Source organism: Plecotus auritus (genome assembly GCF_963455305.1).
Source record: "Plecotus auritus genome assembly, chromosome: 3".
Classification (NCBI taxonomy): Eukaryota; Metazoa; Chordata; class Mammalia; order Chiroptera; family Vespertilionidae; genus Plecotus; species Plecotus auritus.
The window spans coordinates 67,929,734-67,950,996 of NC_137772.1; the positions used below are offsets into that span (position 1 = coordinate 67,929,734).

Here is a 21,263-nt window from a genome sequence, read left to right on the forward strand (position 1 = left end):
TTTCTTATACCATGGCACATTATTGTTAGCAGTAGCATACTATTATTAGCAATGAAGTTTTATTCTCCACCAAATGTCTGAAGAGTAAAAGTATAACTTTCGTGAAATGTGTTATAGTGTATATAAATTTGCTATGAGGTAATTATTAATAATAATTATAATAGCTTCATCCAAAATATTTCTGCTTTTATATGTTAACAGTAATTAAACATACTTAGCTCCTCATATAAAATGATATTGTATTTCCTAAAATTTCAAGATAGAAAAAAATTTCAAGATAGAATTATTAAAAGTTTAGCTGGTGTAACATTGTTTTGTAAAAAGGGAAATATACCATTTACTATTCAAAATTGGTGCTTCAAAAATAGGAGACATACTTATACATGTTTGTGCTATTCTAGACTACTCTGCACTGTTCTGATTCAAGGGCAGAGACTAAGCCCAAACATTCCTTTAATTAGGCTTCCTTTATCAGTGAATTCAAATATTTACTAAAATTAGTTTCCCATTAAATCTGTCTCTAAAAATGATAATTAAAGCCATTCTTACATTGTAATATAGTTCAAGGCTAAGTAAAAATTGGCCTCCTTGGACATTTTACTGGGATTTATTTTAAGGTTGCATTTTTTCCATTTCCTCTGCATAGGTAGACTCAATCCAGTGGAGGGAAAAAGAGTATTATAAGAAAGATAGATCGTTTATAAGTTTGATAAAGGTTTAATTTAATACTGCAAAAACGTAAGAAAAAATGTGGACTCTCTTTTCTAGCCATAGTTCAGAAGAGGCTAAAGAAGGAGAAAAAGGCAAAGAGAAAATTGCAGGAAGCACTTGAATTTGAGACAAAACGGCGTGAGCAAGCGGAACAAACACTGAAACAGGCAGCTTCTACAGATAGTCTCAGGGTCTTAAACGGTAAGAGGTGCATTTTTATGTGTTGCAAACTAACTTTCATTTTTCAATAGACCATTTAGACATGTGTTTGTGGTTTTGTCTATATGTAGGTCCTGTCATTCGTTAAATTGTGCTCCCAGCTGAAAGCGTGGTGTGAAGAATAGTCACATGTGTTGAGGGGAACGCATTACTATTTCATAGGTGCTTCCATTGTTTTGTTACTTAACTCCAGCATCTGGGACCTGGCATTGCCTCTCTGTTTAACCAAATCCATCTCTATTGAAACATGATAAAATAGTAATCTGAGAACTCCCCAACCCCCATCCAGTTTATGAACAAATTTGTGTTATTTATATATTCAAACAAATCTTTTTTTTTGGATAATTTTTATGGTTATAGTCTCTGTTCAACCTTTAAAAGATGACATCAATTTAGATAATTTTAATCTAGCACCAAAGTAAGAGGTCACTCTTTTTTTAAAGTACAATATTATCAAATGAAATGTGTGTCACTCTTACCTTTCTGTGCTTCTAGACTCGCTGACCCCAGAGATAGAAGCTGACCGCACTGGCGGCAGAACAGATGCTGAAAGGACAATACAAGGTAGGAATTTGCAAAAGGCTATAAATCTAGATCTTGCTATATGAGTTTTTCCTCAGCTTTAGCCTGCTATTCAAGCATGTAGCCTACCATCTGGGCCACATCAAAACAAGTTCAAACAAGGTCAAGTTCATCTTGCTTGTTTATATGAGTGAATTCATTTTGTGCTGATAGATTTTCTTTAAATTAACAGGTCATTTCTGTTTATACAGTGCAATTAAAAAGGAATAATTAATTTTAAACAATCTATGATTTCATCTTAGACACAGTAAATGTGTTTTTATTGAATGCTTGAAGCCCAAACTAATGCAGAAAGGATTTATAAGTTCTATTCTATATATAAATAAAATCATGAGTTAATTGAATAGGGAGTTCTAATCATTTGAAAATGTCTTCTCATTTTGTGATAGTTACTGTCAGACACACGCAAAATAGTCTAGTTGAATGTTAACAGTAAATAAGATTGTTTAATCCTGTGTGGATTTTTCAAATGTTCTGTATGCCATTATAGCCATTTTAATAAGACAAATCTGCTGAGCAAAATCATCAATAGAATACTAAAGGAAGTTGTGTTATACACTTAGAGAAGCTAAATATATATATATTGCTAAGATCACTCTATGAGGAAAGGACAAAATTTGAAGGTAGCATCTATAGTCTAACATCTATTCTAGACAGGAAACTCAATCTAACTTCATGAATACAAAACAGTGAAAAAGAGCATTTATTTTCTATTTTAAATGAAGATGACTCTTCAAAGCAAAGACCAAAATGATTAATTGCTATAATCCTCCCAATTGCTTTTATTTTGCATTTTAAGCTCAATCATGTTGGGGTTATTGTTTGACACTAATTATGTTACTTAATCAGTTTCAAATGTGTCATTCTTGGTTTAGTGTAAAGGAAATATACCTTTTTAAAGTACCATATATGCAATAAGTAAATATCAGAAACTTGAAACATTCCTAGAGAATGTGTTTTGCCTATGTTTATTTTACCTGAAAATCAGGATATTTATATTTTTTTAAATCCTAAGTCATGAACCATATGTTATTATGAGACATCTCCTTGGATATACAAGATTAATGCGATTGTAAATGTAGAAAAGACTTCATTTTTAAGAGTCTTATGGATTTCAGCAAAATTATATATGTGTGTACATGTTATTAAAATCATAAGACTCTCTCGCATCTCTTTTGAAAATTACATTCACATATTAACAGATTCCTAACAAAGCCAGCCCTCCCAATCAGAGCCAATAACCTTAGTAAGGCCAATGTAAAAATATCAGCCCTGGCTTTTGTGAGCAGGGGTTGGTTACTCATGCACTGATTTAGCTACTGTCCAAAGTGGTCTAAGAAAGCACATGAATCTCCACGTAAATGTGATATATAAATTACCTGGTGTCCACAGAATTCTCAAGATGGTCAGAACTCAATCTAAGAAAAATTATAGACAATATATTCTTGCACATAAATGGGAGATTTGTCATTAATATTAAGAAATGTTTAGGCAATAATGAAAAATTTTTGCATAGTTGACATAATATATATTTTAAGAGTTTGCTATCAGAAATATTTTGGTCATCAATAAGGTTACAGTTATTATTATTTGAATCTTCAAAATTCACATATATTCAAATATACACTTTATTATGGATGAAATCTTACTGTATGCAGTTGAAATATCGAGTTTTCTTTCTAATGTGATTTGCTTACTCTGCGGAAACTTTTTAATCATAAATTGCTTTTTTTTTTTTTTACTATTCAGAATGCTATCAGTTGGGTAACATAGAAGACCTACCCAAATAACCACATAATTAAGGAAACAAAATATTTGAACAAGTATACATAGTAACTTTAAGCCAAATATAAATGATTATGAGGTTATTTATTGCTTTTGTTTAATTATAATATGAATCTTCATTCATTTATTCATTCACTCATTCATCCAGCCTGTCAATTGAAATGATGTTCCTCAAGTTTAATTTTCTTAAAATTGTTTAATGCACAGTTGGCTTTCAATAAAACTCTTAACTAATATTCATTATTTTAATTAGATATTATAAGTTTTATCAAATGTAATTTAAAAAAATACTGTACATGAATTTGTATTTCTGTGTGTTTGTTGCTAAAAAGTTATGTAACCAGCAGTTGAACTACCCAAGACTTTTAAAATACGACAGCAAAGGGATCACCTTTTGCTACTCTAATTCCACTAAATAAGCTCATTTAGCCCTTTGAAGTTTTTTTAACCTTAGAAACTAAATCCATATATTTGGAAGCTAATAAACAGAACACAATTAACTGTGAACAAAATAAATCAAAGCAAAAATACTCTAGTTAAATTCTGAGTCTAAGCATAAGAATGGGAAAGGCAAAGAAGGAAGAACCAGAACTCATTACTGATTTGTGAAATGGTCTGTGTCAGCCATTTGGGGAGCCATGAGCACCTGCTGCTTCACAATTCAGGAATGACACAAACACAGCCTCTTGCTCCCTTAGCTTTTTCTCTCTGAGTCCCTGAGCCCAGGTGTTATGATATCCTTTGTACCCTTTCTTGCTCCCAATCCAACCATAACTGAAATTATTCTCTCTTTCAAAATAAACTCAACTTAATTAGGACAGACAAAGGAAACCCACATTTCTTCATGCTTGTCATGTATTTATTTTTAACATTTTGACAATTAAAAAATGTCATGCTTGGCCCAAGAGTCAGTTACCTAAGAGTCAGGCACTTCAGTACTGCTCAAGTGCCAAGTCATTACCTCCAATAAGCACCTCGGGTTAGACTGAATGTTGCCTTTTCGGCATTTAAGACCACAATTTCTAAAAAACTATAGAGAAGGGGAAGTGGAGACAAGAAAGCAGTTTAAAAAGTATTCCTGAGGAAAGAGGCCCTAAATAAATTACTTATCTTGATAAGTAAGATATATCAGCTCATACTACACAGGGCTGAATTCATAATGGATACTTCTATTTATTTTTATAAATTGGTTGATTTTAGAAAGAGAAGGAGGAAGAGAGAGAGACATCAGTTTGTTGCACCACCCATTTAGGCATTCATTGGTTGCTTCTTGTATGTATCCCGACAAGAGATAAAACCTGCAACCTTGGGGTAGCTGTATGACACTCTAGCCACCTGAACTACCCAGCCAGGGCTCCATTGCTATAACGTGTCATAACTAACTCACAATTTATGAGTTTGGAGGTGATACTATGAATAAAAAAATTAAAATACAAAACTTGATTTAAAAGCTGATCTGCATAGTGATTAATACTCTCATACCTTGAGTCTTACCTGTCCTGATTTATGTTGGAGTTTTAAAAATTTATTTAGAAGCTTTTTGTAAGATCTTTTGAATATATAGAGTAGACATAGTATGTATAAATACTCACTGAGCAATTTTTTGCACCAGACATTAAATATCCTCCAAACCCCTTACTGCATGTGTGGGTTACACATACACATACTATATGCAGCCAATTCTGTCACTTGGTGGCCCTCTTTAGCTAGGTCCTAGTCTCTTTTTATTCTATCTCCCTAAGCAACAGTATCCACCTAAATAACTTACGTATCTTGATAACTTTAAAAACTATCTTCTCAGCCCATTCAGACATCTGTTAAGAGCACCAGATAATCTTCAACTTTTATTTGGCTGTCTCACCGGGAGGTCGAGGTCAGTGCACAAAACAGAAAGGATCCTCCCTCCCTACCCCTGCGAACCTGTCTTCCTCCAGTGCTCCCTCCCTATGGTACCCTCATCTGTCCAATCAGATATCCTCCTTAATATGTAATGAGGAGAGAGTCAGCTTGACATTTCCCTGCCACACCCTTTACACCTAATCACAAGTCTCCCCCCTCATTCTCTGTGCTTTTATGACACGAATATTTTATTTTTATTTCCAGAAAGCCTCACATTTTCCCCCTTCCAGGGAGATTTGCCCTCTTCCCTAGCTTCCTATAGGTCTCATCTAAGAAGTTACTGCCTTCAGGAATGCTTCCTAGACTCCACGCCTGCCCCGGCAGCACCTCCCTGACCCCTGGATCTAGTTAAGCCTCTTAGAGGTTCTGAGCACACCTCTCACTTCTCCACAACAGCATGCTGTCCACTTATAGTTCCTTGTTCAAGGCTTCTTTCTCTCTGCAAGAAGCCAGCAGAGCATGAACCACACCAATTTTGTTCATTACTGTATACTAGTGCATGGCAGAATTTTGACACATTATGGTCCCTGTTAGGTATTGAAAGATTGCATCAACCATTGATGAATTAGGATCTATATTAGATCTTGTGGATGCTGAATATACTATTGTTCTAACATTTCTCAGAGTTTAGTTGGAGAGACTAATGGGAGCAAATAAAGGATGATATGATTCTGCCTACCAAAGTCAGAATTACAAATTCAGGCAGAATTAATTTTTATTCCTGACAGCCAAATTATTTTTCTTGTGGGCATTTCTAATAAAACTTTCCTTTTGCACATTTGGTCTAAGATTTGGATTTTTTGACTATTCACTTATGCTCAATTTTTCATTATAAATTTATATTTAACTTAACATACTATAATCACATTTCTTAATAACACTTTATTCTTTGATTTAATATACATTAACCTCATGCTTGTTTTTTTTATTTGTTTCATATAATTTCAAATGATTGAATCTTCAGCATATATTGTTTAGGTGACCTATCAATATATAGGCATGAACTATGACATAGGAGAATCGTGAATTAGGTCTGTTTTATCTATGTGTTTTATAAATTTCTAAAATATCTACAAAGTTCACTTTTGAAATTGTACCTGTCCCTTTTTCTTTCTAAGTAAAAAACTGTCCTTTTAAAACAAAGAGTAATTGTTAATCAGAGGGAAAGGGGAATGGGTGGAGGTGGAGGTGGGGCAAGGGAGTATAAATAGGGAAGGAAAGAGATTTGCTTTAGGTGATGGGCACATGATGCAGTGTGCAGATGATTTTTTTTTTAATTGTACTCTTGAGATCTGTATAGTTTTGTGAACTAATGTCACCCCAATAAATTCAGTGAAAAATAAGTAATTGTTAAAAATAAATTGAAATGTGGACCACAGTTCCTCTGACATATTAAAATATCTGTAAGTTATGCTTACAAAATCTTGACTTCACTTGAAAGTACATCTCTTTTATTTACATCCAATGGCCATAAACAAAACTGTTTAGCTTTTCTTTCTTATTTATTTTTTTTAAATTATGTCAGAACATACAAAACCAAACATTCTTTCAAATTAAAGAACATGAAAGACTTCCTTCACATTAACAATCCTTTTTAATTTCTAATTTCAAAATATCTTCTTTCTTCTCCCTAGATAGTTGAAGATACATGTTTAATTTTAAAGTATTTATTTGTTCAACAAATATTTGTTGGACACTGATGACATGCCAAGCACACTTGTGTTACTGCTTCAGCATTGGGAAATAACTTTAAAAATTAATTAAATATCTTTATTTTGCAAAAGTGGAAACCCAAGCTTAGTGAGGGTACATGACTTCTTAAAGGGTTACACTATGAATTAATGGGAGTTGGGAATATAACTTGGTTCAATTGCTTTTCACATCCCCTTATATTTTTCCTGATTGTTTTTAGACTAGGATTGTTAAAATATTGCTCTTTTAAAATATGTATGCAATTATTGTTACAGTAGCCTCCCCTTATCTGCAGGGAATACATTTCAAGACTCACAGTTAATGCCTGAAACCCAGGGTATTATCAAACCATGTGTTTGTTTTTTTTTCATATATATATATATATATATATATATATATATATATATATATATATATACACACACACACATACACATACATATACATATGCTAAAGTTTAATTTATAAATTAGACACAGTAATAGAGTAACAATAATAGCTAATAATAAAAAAGAACAATTATAATATACTAGAGGCCCGGTGAAATTCGTACACTTGGGGAAGGGGGGCGTCCCTCAGCCTGGCCTGCACTCTCTCGCAGTCTGAGAGCCCTTGGGGGATGTCCAACTGACATCCTTAGCGCTGCCACAGAGGCAGGAGAGGCTCCCACCACTGCCGCTGCTCTCGCCAGCCATGAGCCCGGTTTCTGGCTGAGCCATGCTCCTGCTGTGGCAGTACATTGACCACCAGGGGACAGCTCCTGTGTTGAGCATCTGCCCCCTGGTGGTCAGTGTGCATCATAGCGACCAGTCATTCCACCGTTTGGTCGGTTTGCATATTAGCCATTTATTATATAGGATTGCAATTATGGTTATGTGATTCTGTCTCTCTGTCCTTCTCTGTGATAACCAGTCTGATAACCTGCTGGGACTGACCAGCAGACCCTGAGCAACAGATGACTGGATTACTCTGACACATGTTTTTTGTGAAAGAGAGGCAAAGGGACTGCTTGGCTATAGGGACCAAACAGCCCTGTTTGCCTGCCTCCTTAGGCTTTTATTGTAACAACAGCTTGAACAAAAATTAACTATTAAATACTATCAGCAGGGTAAGCATCCTTGAGGAGACACAAGGTGGTGTCTAAAGACTAAACATAGAGATTCCAGTAAAACGCTTGGATTTGTTTAGAAAAGTCAAGTCAGGGGCTGCTACCTTCGGCAAGTTGCCCCTAGAGGCCCCTGACCTTTCAGAGAATCCTCCTTACAGACTTTCCAACCAAGCCCCATGCTTCCTCACAATAACCCAGACTGTTACTAAATGACTAGTAGGCTGGTAGCATATACAGTATGGATATGCTATACAATGAAATGATTCCCTCCCAGGATGGGACTAGCAGGAAGGTGCAGGATTTCATCAGGCTACTCAAAATGGAACACAATTTCAATGTATGAATTGCTTATTTCTGGAATTTTTCATTTAATGTTTTTTGAACTGCTGTTGGCCATGGGAAACTGAAAATTTCAGAAAGCAAAGCAGCAGTTGTGGGGTGGGGCGGGGGAGACACCACATTATTTGGTTAGTAACTCACAGCTTCAAGGTATTATAGTGCAGGTCATTCTTAGGAGTAAAAATTATTATTTTCTCAAGTTTTTAAAAATTAAATCAAACATTGCAACACTCAATTTCTTAATAATATATATTTTTAGACTTAATGATATTATAAAATGGAAGTACTCACTTATTAAAATAATGAGGTGGAGTAGGAATTGATATTTACTGGGCCTTTCCTGTATATTCTAATTTAAAGGTGAGATAACTAAAGCTCAGAGTGGCTAACTAACATTCTCACATTTGTACTATGAATTAATGGGGTTGTTGGCATTTGATTCTACATTGATGACCCTCCTCCCCTAAATTGTTGTTCTTTCCTCCATGCTTTGTTGTCTGAATTTACTTGTCTCTCTCCTAGGATAACTACTTGAAGCTCCATTACTCATTTTGGATAGTTAGCACATTACTCCAAAAGTTCAAAATAGTCTACTGACATTTACTTAAGAATGATATACATTTGGGGGAAATATTTTTCCTTTCCATTTATTTTTTATTTTTTATTTTTTTACTTTTTCATTAGCCATCATACCTATACAATGTTCATAGACACTTCCAGACACACTGGTGGGAAATCTCACTTTAAGTGAAAAAAATAAACTGCCAATATAAGAAATTAATAATTTTTAGATAAAAGACTTATGTACATTCATTAGCATGCAATGAATAAATTTAAAATCAGACACAAATCCAATTTTAATTTAATATAAGACATTTGGAGATCCTCTTCATTTCCTGTGCAGTGTGTGGTTGAACAGAATCTATATATCGTATAAAAGCCGAAGTGACCATTATGACCAGTCGACCACTCGATTGGTTGCTATGATGTGCAATGACCACCAGGGGGCAGACACTCAACACAGGAGCTGTCCCGTGGTGGTCAGTGTGCTCCCACAGGGGGAGCGCCACTCAGCCAGAAGCCGGGCTCACGGCTGGCAAGCGCAGCTGTGGTGACGGCAGGAGCCCCTCCTGCCTCCACATCAGTGCTTCCGAGAGAAGTGGCAGTGGGACTGGGATGAACAGCTCCAGCTCGGCTCCTCCCCACCACCTGCCACTTTCCACACTGCTACATCCCTCAGTGGATGTCGGATTGCCGGTTTCCGCCTGATCCCCACAGGCTGGCCTACGGGGATTGGGCTGAAACCGACAGTCCAACATCCCCTGAGGGGTCCTGGATTGTGAGAGGGAGCAGGCCAGGTTGAGGGATCCCACCTGTGCATGAATCCGTGCACCAGGCCTCTAGTTACTAAATGATATCCCAAGACTTTTACACTATAACAGGCTTAAATAGAACCTTACTTAAACTTATCACTTGTGAGATATTTATGAAAGTAGTGTACAAATTTGATTTCATATGCATATATTTATTCTTAATCCTTAAAGAAAGACCTGTAAATTTAATGCAAGAGTGGAAGTTTTCTAAATCTGTAGAATCAAGCAATGAAAAGTGCTAGGATTCAGGTCTAGATTCAGATCTCAACTCTATTCTTTTTTTTCTTTAGTAGTTGCTTAACCTTAGAGGGTTATTATGAATATTAAATAAAATAATCCATGTAGAACACTTAACACACATTAGGCAATAGTAGGCACACAGTTAAGTTTTAACTTTTAATATTAAATCTTATTACTTTGTGCTAACATATTTATAGTGCCTAGCAACTGGTAAACACTGAAGCTATTATTACTCTAACATATAAATTATTTTTCTTTTTTCAGAAATGTGGTCTTTATTTATAATATAATGTTGATTTAGTTCCATATTAAAGTTTTTGCAGAAATTTACAATAATTTTTTTGTTACCTGAACTTAATTTTCCATATTTAAAGATGTCTTTGTTTAGCTTAAAAGGGAGGTCCTTTCAATTAAAAAACAACAACAAGGGGAGAGTATGCTTAAAACTGATTTCTGGGCTGCCTGCAGTACATATTGACTATTGTTTATTCACTTACAAATATGTAATCACCATAGGGTTTACCTCCAACTATTTTTCTTGATCTTAAAAAAATAAATAATAGAATTACATTACTATGAACAAAACTAAACAATAATACATTTACTCTAGTCTCTTGGCACTGGTTTCTGGTGTTTGGCAGCATTTCAATACAGCTAATCAATTTAAGACAACATTGATTAAGTTCAACAAAAGATGATATTGATTGCAGGCAGTAACCAGTAAACAGGCTAATGTTCCATAGTTATCACAGGTCATTGTTAACTACTCATTTAACTTGACAGAATTATTATTATTAAATACAAAGTCTCAGAGATACTAATTTTTTAATATTTTATAAACTTTTAGAGAAATGTTTTCTTAATTTCATTATAAGCATTTTCATTCTTTTAAGAAATATATAAAACAGTAAATCTTGTTTTTGAATATAGGTAGATATGCTTAGACTCAATGTTGAAGGCTTCTTAAAGGTTTCGTTGGAAATTACATCTTATGTATTTTAAACTAATTATACGTGAACTTAGACATAGTGGGCAGTGAAGTTTGAAGTTGTTTAAAACAGTTGCAAAATGTAATTCATTATAATTATTACTTACATAAAATTTTTTTCAGTGTATTATTTAATAGAGTTAATTTTCTGGTTCTTATATAAAAAGCATGATTGTCATTATTTTATGTTTGTGTTGAGTTATGACATTTGAGTCTTTGTGATTTTATTTCAATTCTTATTTCATTAAATATTAGTAAAATTAAGGCAAAATGATTGGGCTTAGTTTGTAATTTGTTGAAATCATTTTTTTTTTCTAGTAAAAGTAATATAATATGTGACCAGTACTATGAGAGTTTAAGGGAGAAAGGGAATATCAGGAATAATGAATTTCATTTGGAAGTTTCAAGAGGGGAAATGGACTTTCGTACAACTAAATTGTTTTTTAAGTATTAAAGAGAGCAGTTATTAATGGAAAATATAATAATGTTTTGCTAACATGGATACAATTGAAGAATTGAATTAAATTGGTATGTTCATGAACATATTTGTGGCTTGAATACTGTATGAAGACCATTTCAAAGAATAGTGACAAATGGAAATTGGGAAAGATATTATCAGGGGGCCCTAAAGGTCAATGCTAGATCCATTTTGATTTAACATCATAATTAGTGATATGGAAAAGTGGTTAAACAGAGCATATCAATGAAATGCATAGATAATCCTACTTTAGAAATTTCAGGCTGAATAAAATGAGATTACCTTTGTAAGAAAGAAAATTTGATTTTAAGATCTGTTTTTTAGTAAATACTAAGAAGCTCAACAAATATCAATGATAGTATATGTCCACTTAAGACTGTTCATATTACCCTGTACTGACAGTGCCTGCCTACAGGACAGAGAAAAGTGCCATAGAATAGGCATAAAATAAGCCTCTGTCATTTAAATTTTATATGTTTTTGTTGATGATACTTTTAATTATTATAACTAAATAGTTTAGCAAATTGGTTTTTTATTGTGGTCAACATTATTTTATTTTTAGGCAGTATATAATTATCTTTAGATTTAAGGAAAATTTATTTAAAATAAGTGTTTATTTTGAGAGTTTTATAATCTTCATTAATAAGTGAAATGTTGATGGCCACTTTACCCAATTAATTTGCTGATTAAAGATCTTAAGTAGAAAATGTTTATAATGTCTACCAAAGCTGAATGAAGAAGGTTACCATTTGGAAATATAGATTAGTGGTCATATTCACAAAATCTGCTTTCTCTTTTTGTAACCACCCTTAGACAGTAAATTTACCCTGGCCATCTAAAATAACCCTTAATAAATATAGAGAATGACTACTTTAAGAATAAGTGCAATTTTTAAAGTATTTTTGAGAAATGTTATTTATACTTTGAGTTATAAAAGTCATAAAAATATTTAAGTTACATAAAAAGAACCATCATTTTTAAAGTATATTCACTAAACTACAGGATTTATATGAAACAAATAAAATATCGGTACATAAACTCATGGTGACAAAAAGTATGTTATCAATTTTGATAGCAAGTATATGTTTAGACATTTATGTTATATAACACCCTTTGCTTTAAAATTTTATTTAGAAAAAATAAAACATCAGTTAGACTACAAATGTAAAATGCTTATGGTGCATTATCCCAACTCCCATGATCAGGGAGAGAATGCAGACATGCCACAATAATGTTTTTTATTTCTACTGTTTGAACCATATTAATGAGAACATCATTTTTGAGAACTAATTATTTCTATTTGTCTTGTGTCACACTTTCTAATTCCCCTATATTAGCACAGCCAAAGCAAATTAATTGCTTTTCCAGCAGTTGAACCTTGTCCAAGAATGAGCTCACATTCCCTTCCAGTTTCCCTGTTTCTGGGAGTGCATTGTGTCAGAAATTTCTCTTGATACTAAACATAGTCTAGAGAATATCTTTACAGATTTCTGTGTGCTCACTTGATGAAATGTATAAGTTTAAGTGACCCGCCAGGAAAGATAAAGTTCTTAGCTGCAAGATTATACATCAAAACAGTTAAAGTGAAATTAAAATTAAATGAATGAATCTCACTGAAGCAAAAAAAGCAGTAATTAATGGTTCCCTTAATTGTCTTCATAAAATATTTGCATGGGTCTAATTTGCATAATTTGCATGTATTAATTAATCTTTCAAAGGAATTTTGTGCTGAGAGAAGCCAAAAAATCTCTTTGTTTTATTTAACATCTAATGAAATATTTATCTTCTTTAATGAACTTCTCATCTTCATTAAAATAAAAATTGCACAAGTTTGTATGTTTTAAATGTTTTTATAATTTAAGTATTCAAAAAATCTCTTTAGATTTGCAACAGCTGAAAAACAAACACATTACTTACCATTCGGTATCGTCTCAAAACAGCAATATTTTTTAAAAAGAAAACCTAATTTTACTTTCTCAAATGTGGCAAAGCATTTGGTGAATAAATATAATGATTTAGTGTTAAAAGTAAGATTTACAAAAGCCTGATCATTTCTTTTAATGGCAGTGTTATGTTTATGGCTGAAATAGTAGGTAACAAGTGGGTATACATGAGAATCAGTATGTTTAATTGTTTGGGAAATGGTTCATTGGTTGAAAATATTTTAGTTGGTTGAAATAAATTAGTCCATTAAAATTCAAAAAATCCATTTGCTATTATTAACAATTGCTAAGTTGACTGACAATATTTTCTGACAGAGGCTATACAGTTTCAACTTTATTCTAAATCTGCCTGCAGAAGTTTCTCCTCTCACAAACTAAGAGATCACAGTGAAAATCAAGACATGCCTTAAAAGGGATGAAATCCAAAATGTTATCAAGTGCCAAATGGTATATATTCAAGAGAACTGAATAAGAGTGTGAGGAGACTAGAAGATAAATATATATAAGAGGTGGGGAAATGTTTATCTGTAAATAGTATTCATTTTGATTTAGCAGAGATGGGCATCAAAAACATTTCTTACAAAGAAGAACACCAGCTAATGTTTCTAAAGCAATTTGAAGTTTGCTCAGCCTTTTCTCAAATGTTATTTTATGATCCTCATGCATGCCCATTTTATACTATTTGAGGAAACTGAGGCACATAGAGGTAAAGCAAAGTGCTTGGAAGCAAACTGTGAATTCAGGACCTCGAGTCCCTTTAACTCCATATACTTTTCTTCTACATGACATCCATTTCTTATCTTATGATAGTTTATCTAAATATTAAACTAGATAAGAAGGGTGGCATACATTTATAAAGATTAAGATTCAAAATGCAAATATATAGGTTTTTTCCATGTCAAGTTTAGTAATGTGATAAAATCAATTCAATTGACTTGGGTTTTCTGTATGATTTATCTTTAGGGAAGCTAAAAGCCATTTCCATTAGGCAACAGTTATTTCTTAGCCCTGCAACTGCTCTCATAATTTCCAAATTCTCATGAAGTTTTCTCTAATATAACAAGAAAAATAAATTCATTAGGTTACAAAGATTATTATTAATCAGTTACAAAATAAATGTCAATGCAGATTTTCTCTAGCTTTAACATTGATAATTTGTTTAAATAACTGAGTTCTAAAAAATTAAAATTAACATTAGGATGAGTCAGGCCTAGGAGAGCATTGGTAAACTGAGAGCCAAAGTCTAGTGTCAACGCTTCTGTTCGTTAGTGTTGTCACCCTGGTAATTCACTTTAATTGCTAAGACCTGCTCTAAGTGTCAATTGCAAAGACATCTATTTTTTTATTAGTGTACACACACATACACACACACACACACACACACACACACACAGTGTGTCCACTATGGAGGCATGTATTCTGGAATCAGACTACTTGGGTTCAAATCTCCACACTGCTGTTTAATATCTGTACAACACTGAGTCTGTAAATCAAGCTTTCTGATTTTTTGGGTTCCTAATCTATAAAACACAGGTAATGATCATAATATCCACCTGACAGAGTTGTATGGGGTTTAAGTGTGAATGTATAGAAAGAACTTAGGACAACGCCTGGTAGAGGCTAACTTATAGTAAGAATGTGCTATTTTTATAATTATGCACAAGTTTAATATAATGGTACTTGCAATAGTGGTCACTAATGGTAAAAATTAAACATTTTTTTGAATGAAAAGGAAAAATTTTAATACAATGAATATTTTTTTCCTATGTGACACATGCTTTTTTTTTAGCATGTTCTGAGGTGGAAAATAAAAATTATATTTACCAGATTTTCCAAAGCATTAAAAAATTAATGACAGAGTGTGAATTGAAATATTTATGTCAATTTAAACAACAGGGTTTAAGATTTATTTGCAGCCATGTATTCTGTATGATTATTCATCTCTTTCCAAATTAAGTAAAAGATAAACAAATTATTTTTTTTACTCATTTAAGATGGAAGCATAAGAGCCTCTTAAATTTTTTATTATATTTTGGAAAATTTCTCCTAATACGGTTTGTATTCTCATAGAGTGTGGAGTAGCTATAGACTCTCCTAATTCATATATAATCATACTCCAGAGATAGTAAATCTCCAAACATAGTTCCACTTAAGCTTACTAATTACACCTATAAAACGATGAATGATGGCTACAAATTATTGGATCTGACTCTCATTCTTTATTTATTTCTCCCTGGGAGAAAGAGACTGGATGGGGAGGTTTTAGACCATAAATTATTCCCATACATAATCAGGTGTTGTGTTTTACTTTGATATTCCATACTGTGGCTTTACATTTACTTATGGAATTCGCATTTTAACAGATTAAAAACTAATTATTTTATTTTCATGATAAGATGATATTTACTTGTATTAATAATTTCAATGTTTTTATTTTTTAATGACTTATATTGTTTAATATAATTTCAAGCTATCTTGTTCCAAGTTACCAGTCTTTTGATTGTTTTTTATAAATTTCTCCAGAAAAGTTATACAAACTATTACAGTCTAAGCCTATCCTTGGCTAAAAGTTTGGACATAAAGCAAAATTTTACAAATGAAAAAGGTAGATTATATGTGAGACAGCAGGAATAGAAAGTATATTTCTCTTCAAAACACAACAGACAGTTCTGGGTTCTAGCCAACTGTTGCCCTAATGGGACCATAAGCTCAGTACTATCATTTCTTTTCTGAGGTAACTCAGAAATATACATTTTTATGTAAAATTATAGAATTTTAAAAAAAGTACTGTTGAAGCCTGAACAAGGTATTATCTTTTATGAAACAGAAAAATGTTTTCTCAATTCAAAATAGAACTTGTCGTCTATCAGGTATTAACACATAAACCATATTGAAAATAGAAATTAAGTCACAATATAATGGCTCTCCTAGCTTTTCAGAATGAATACAACTTCCCCTAACTACCTTTAATTCAGACATCCTTTAGAAATAATATTTTGAGGCCCACTCCTCATATATTCCTTCAAAAGTGTGTGATTCAGATTAATCCCATTGTGTTAGGCCTGGAAGTGATATGGTTACTGCATATAATGAAAATGTCCAATTTTTTTAATCTTTTAAATTATAAGTGTACTTCTGAAATTATTAGGATGAAAACCATTTAAAGACATTGCAGAAGGTACTTTAAAAGTTGTTGAATTATATAATATAGCTCATGGGCTTGTATTTTCCAAAGAAATTCAGAGCCAATCTTGGTTAATGTATCCAAGTCTCAATGAATGAAAAGAGTGAAGTAAATCTGGTAAATAAAAAGAAAATTGTTAATGGCATAGCACTCATCTATTTATGGTCTATTTTGGAATAATTTTTTTGTAATCCTTCTTAACTTTCCTGGGTGAGACTTTATTGAAATACGATATAATGCACTAACTTTCCAAGAGTTACCAGCATCAGAGTCAAAATGTGGCTATAAAAACTATTTCTCCATATCATTTTGTTCTATTATTTGTAGATATTCTATTGCAATTTTACAATGACAACTTAGAGTGCAGACAAAATTCAACTGTGTACCTACTGATACAATAAATGAGGACAGGTGGCCCATTACACTGAACTAATTCAGGTTCAGACTAGACAGAGTTCTTCAGTGGTTTTCAAAAAATTACCATTGTCAAGTCCAGGTCCAGGGCAAGAACTTGCATGCATATATGCATAACTCAGGGACACAGACAATAGGCTGGTGCAGGCCCGGGGCAGGGGATGGGGGTGGGCTAGAAGAGGCCCATGGGAGAAAAAGAAGACATATGTAATACTTTCAATAATAAAGATTTTTAAAAAAAGAAACGATGGCTAACACTACAACATATCAACCATCCAAAAAGAAGTATAAAGTCACTCAAGAATATGAGCTATTGTGTTAACAATAGAGCAAACCTCATTTTGATCTGAAGCTGGTAATAGCACATAGCAGTTCCCACATTTTCTCATCTCATAATTTCACATCCACAACAAAACTGTCAACTGACTAATTCCAAAAATACTGATAGCATTTATCTACACAGTGAAAATGTTATGAAAATTAATGCTGCAGAGGTTATAAATAAACACAAAGGTTAGGTGAATATTTTAGAGATTTATATATTTAAGTGCCAGTCTAGCTAGATTTTTTAAGTCATATACAAATTGATTTCCTAAATTAATGTTTAAATTTTTAGTTGGTAGATAATTGCCCACTTTGATATCAAATGCATTTCTTGGTTGCCTTATTTTGAATAATATTTCAATGTGTGATTGTATTCCTTTGTGAGAAAATTAGAACATAGGCATCTATTTAAACCTAACAATTCACATAGGAAGGCTGTGAATTATCACAACTCAGTAGGCTTCTTTGCATGTTATTTTTACAAAACAAAGAAATACATAAACCTTTCTAATTATTCTCTTAATGTTAAAAATTTATATTCAACAGAGGTGAAATTTTATGTTATCATTCCAAAGCTATGGGCTTTTAGATTTAACACTTGGAGTGATGAAATATTAGGGATTAGGTATGCATGAAATTTTAGCAATACTTAATGTGATAAATGGCTGTGTAGTATTCTTAAAGTCTTGAAAATAATGATTATTGATTATGGTTTTTTACTTTTGGCATATTTATAATTTCTGAATAAAATGAGTTAGCAATGTGACAAGCTCACATGAATATATAAAACCAGACTTCTTCGTTTGTTTTTGGCTTTAATTTTAGTTTCTTCTTTAGTGTGATATTGTCTTCTCCCTCTTTATGCCACTAACTGGATGTTTTCATTTTCATATGGTTACTCTAATTAATAAAAAATATAAAGTGATATCATGAAGGATAGTTTTAGAAGCTCCAAATCATTAAATTTAAGTTATAATTGCCAGGATTGCTGTTTTCATTTTCATGTATATATTTTTCATCTGATCTCTCTTCTTGAAACCCCTCTGACCACCACAAATGTATGAAATCTTCATTGCACTGTAGAATAAAAATAAACAACAACATGCTCCTCCAACATGGCTTCCTATATGCTTATCAATGCCCTTTTCTGGGAGTCATCACATGAAGAGTTTGGGATAACAAAATTCTAAAATAGCTGTCTGTGAAAAATGAAAATATATATTTAAGTATATATATTCTCTTGAATTTTCAAAGTCCATGTTTAGTATTTTAAAAACTCCAAAAATCCTACATTAAAGTAAAAAAATGTCTTGCATTAATTGCAATATATTTGACTGGGAAGTTAAACTAGCATTTTCTAAAATCATCTGACTAAAAAATCAATGTATTGAATTAAATGTATTAATATCTCATGGAATGAAATTTGGCACACTGTTTATTGTAACTAGTTCTTGTTAAATCTATCTGTTGTAACCAATTTACTTTAGCAATGCTTATATACTTAAGTGCTAGGGCCAGAAAAAAGGCAAAAGACATTATATCTTTTCTAAATAATTCATCATCTAGTACAGGCATACAGAAATAATTTTAATAAAATAAATGTAGAGTTAATTCCTATTGATAAAGCTGTGGGTATCATGGTATTGTTTAGGGGGTAGTAGAAATAGGTCAAATTTTATTTCTATATTAATATGAAATACTTATGCATTACATTAGTTACGTGAAACAAATTTAACAAAGCAAAACATGTAAATGCATGCTTCTATGTTTAAAAAAATAACACTCAACAAACATTTTAGGTAGTCATCTTTTGAAGTGTTTCCAGTGGAGCTCAATTTCAGCTTTGTTTCTTGTAAGAACTCGCTAGCACAATATTGAAACATGTATCCAAGGCCTAAAATTAATTTAATGTATTAAATCTGAAATTTAGAAAATTTGATGATTTTTTTTCCTGAAAGATCTGTTGTTCTCTTTTAATGAAGTAACACTGATCCAGTGCTTCTGAAGTGTAAACACAGTACTTTCAAAACACAAACAAAGCAATCAATTCCATTTGGGTGATTAGTGAAGGCTCATTTAAGTCTAGATTTGTAAGTCTAAATCCTCTGAGATGATGTCATATATTGACATATTTTATGTAATACTATTTGCAAACGGAAGAGAAATAAACATTATGGCTGTGTTTGAGTATGGCATTGGACAAATTCCTAAATATTTATAAAAATAAAGAGTAGGACCCCTGTATCTGAAATCAATATAATAAATCTAAATCTAATATAAATCTTGCATAAGAAGTGTTGATAGAGAATGAGAACAAAGAAATGAAAAATGTAATGAATTTAGAAACGAGAATAAGGAGGATCCAAGTTCTGGTGTGCAAAGCATGGGTGGGAAGGTGCTCTTGAAATACAAGGGAGAAAATTGTAGGATTTAGAAAAGGAAAATAGTGGTTGATAATTGGAAATAGGTAATCTGGGAAAGAGATCCAGGCTAGAGTAAATGGTGAGGTTAGCTTGTTACTGTTGAGTCTGGTGTGATAGCAGGGCATTTAGATAGCGTTAGGTTAAGAACCTAAGTGAATTTAGAGCTAGAGTTTGAAAGTGAGGCAGTTTGAATGTGAAGGCCAGACATGACATACAACTTTGGACACTATTAAAGCCTTATGTTAAAAATATAAACTTTCTTTCCATAATCTTAATACTGTCATTATTCTGAAAGGCTAGGGTGTCCACCACCCCTTCTCCTTACAAAGAACAGATTATAATAAAAATAAGAGATGCAACATTGAGAAGCATATTTTCATGTCTATGACTTAATACACATCTGTAACGTTTTATGCCATCCTTATTTGTAATGAATGGCCTAATATAAATATATATATATATATATTTTTTTTAATAGAGAAAACATAATGTAGCTTTTTCTATGGTGCTTAGAAAGGATGGATTATAGTGTTGAATTTTGTCCATTAAAGTGAGTGTAATAAAACTGGGTCTGAGAAATTTACAGTGCTATATTATATTCATAATATTAGAATAAAGAATGCTAAAAATACATAGTGGTATATTAGATAATTCATATTTTGACTTATTTATTTTGCATCTTTGTTGATTCCGCAGATTTTACCTATGACAAACTGTCAATTCAACTCTTGCATTAAGAGACATGTATTTTTCATGATATTGTTTCATATGGCAATATGTTGAATATCAGTCCTTTCAAGTAATCAAACTACATTGAATAGAATCATAAAAAAGCAACAATAATTTACTCCCATTTTTAGCTTTTTCTTCTGATGCACAGTTATTCTTTGCAAACGTTTGAACTGTATAATACATTCTTATTTTGATGAAGGTAAAAATTACACTTATTCTTTAGACTTTGTAGGTAAAGAAAAAAATGCTCGTGTAATAGTGTTTTGAATGATCACAACAAAATGTGTGTTATACAAAATAATTCTAGTCCTACACTATATTTAAAGCTTTACAAGCATTGTGAGTTTCCAGTACATAAGGCATTTGATAATAAAGCCAGGAAATGTCTGGTTAGAGTTGCAGCATTTAGAGAATCCTCATCCAAGGGTTGGATTAGTAAAGAACCTGTGAAAGAGACTAAGAGGATAATAACTCTTTATTCAGATACCATGATACTATCTATCAAAAACCTGATGGGAAAATAGGCAAGATTGATTATCCAAGACTTACAAGTTAATATTCTTATACTATGTAAGCAAGTTTTCCTAAAAAGGGATAGAACTGAATTCTGTCGAATTGAAATGAATCAGTGATACTGATATAAAATAGGCATTCCTGGTTGAACAATTTGGTTTTATCCAAGTACAACTGTGAATTAGCTCCAAAAGTAAGAGTAGTATATTGTCTGTATGGTAGGAAAATAAAGATTTATTATAAGGTAGTTTTGACATAATCTTAGATGAGTTCCTTAAATTCATAGTATTTCTCGAAACTAACCTCAATCCAGGAT

At 32.3% G+C, this 21,263-nt stretch overlaps 1 protein-coding gene across 2 annotated transcripts in view; it reads left to right on the top strand.

Annotated features, from left to right (window-relative positions):
- DACH1 (dachshund family transcription factor 1) overlaps positions 1-21,263 on the top strand; it is a gene marked incomplete at both ends in the record, with an annotated part of 442,851 nt that overhangs the window by 401,202 nt on the left and 20,386 nt on the right. Inside the window, 2 exons of one of the 2 annotated variants that reach the window (XM_080661465.1) lie at positions 769-912; positions 1,426-1,494. In XM_080661465.1, the coding sequence (XP_080517591.1) occupies positions 769-912; positions 1,426-1,494 (213 nt within the window). Of the gene's footprint in view, positions 1-768; positions 913-1,425; positions 1,539-21,263 lie in introns of those variants that run through there. The other variant, XM_080661464.1, reaches the window with a different exon arrangement.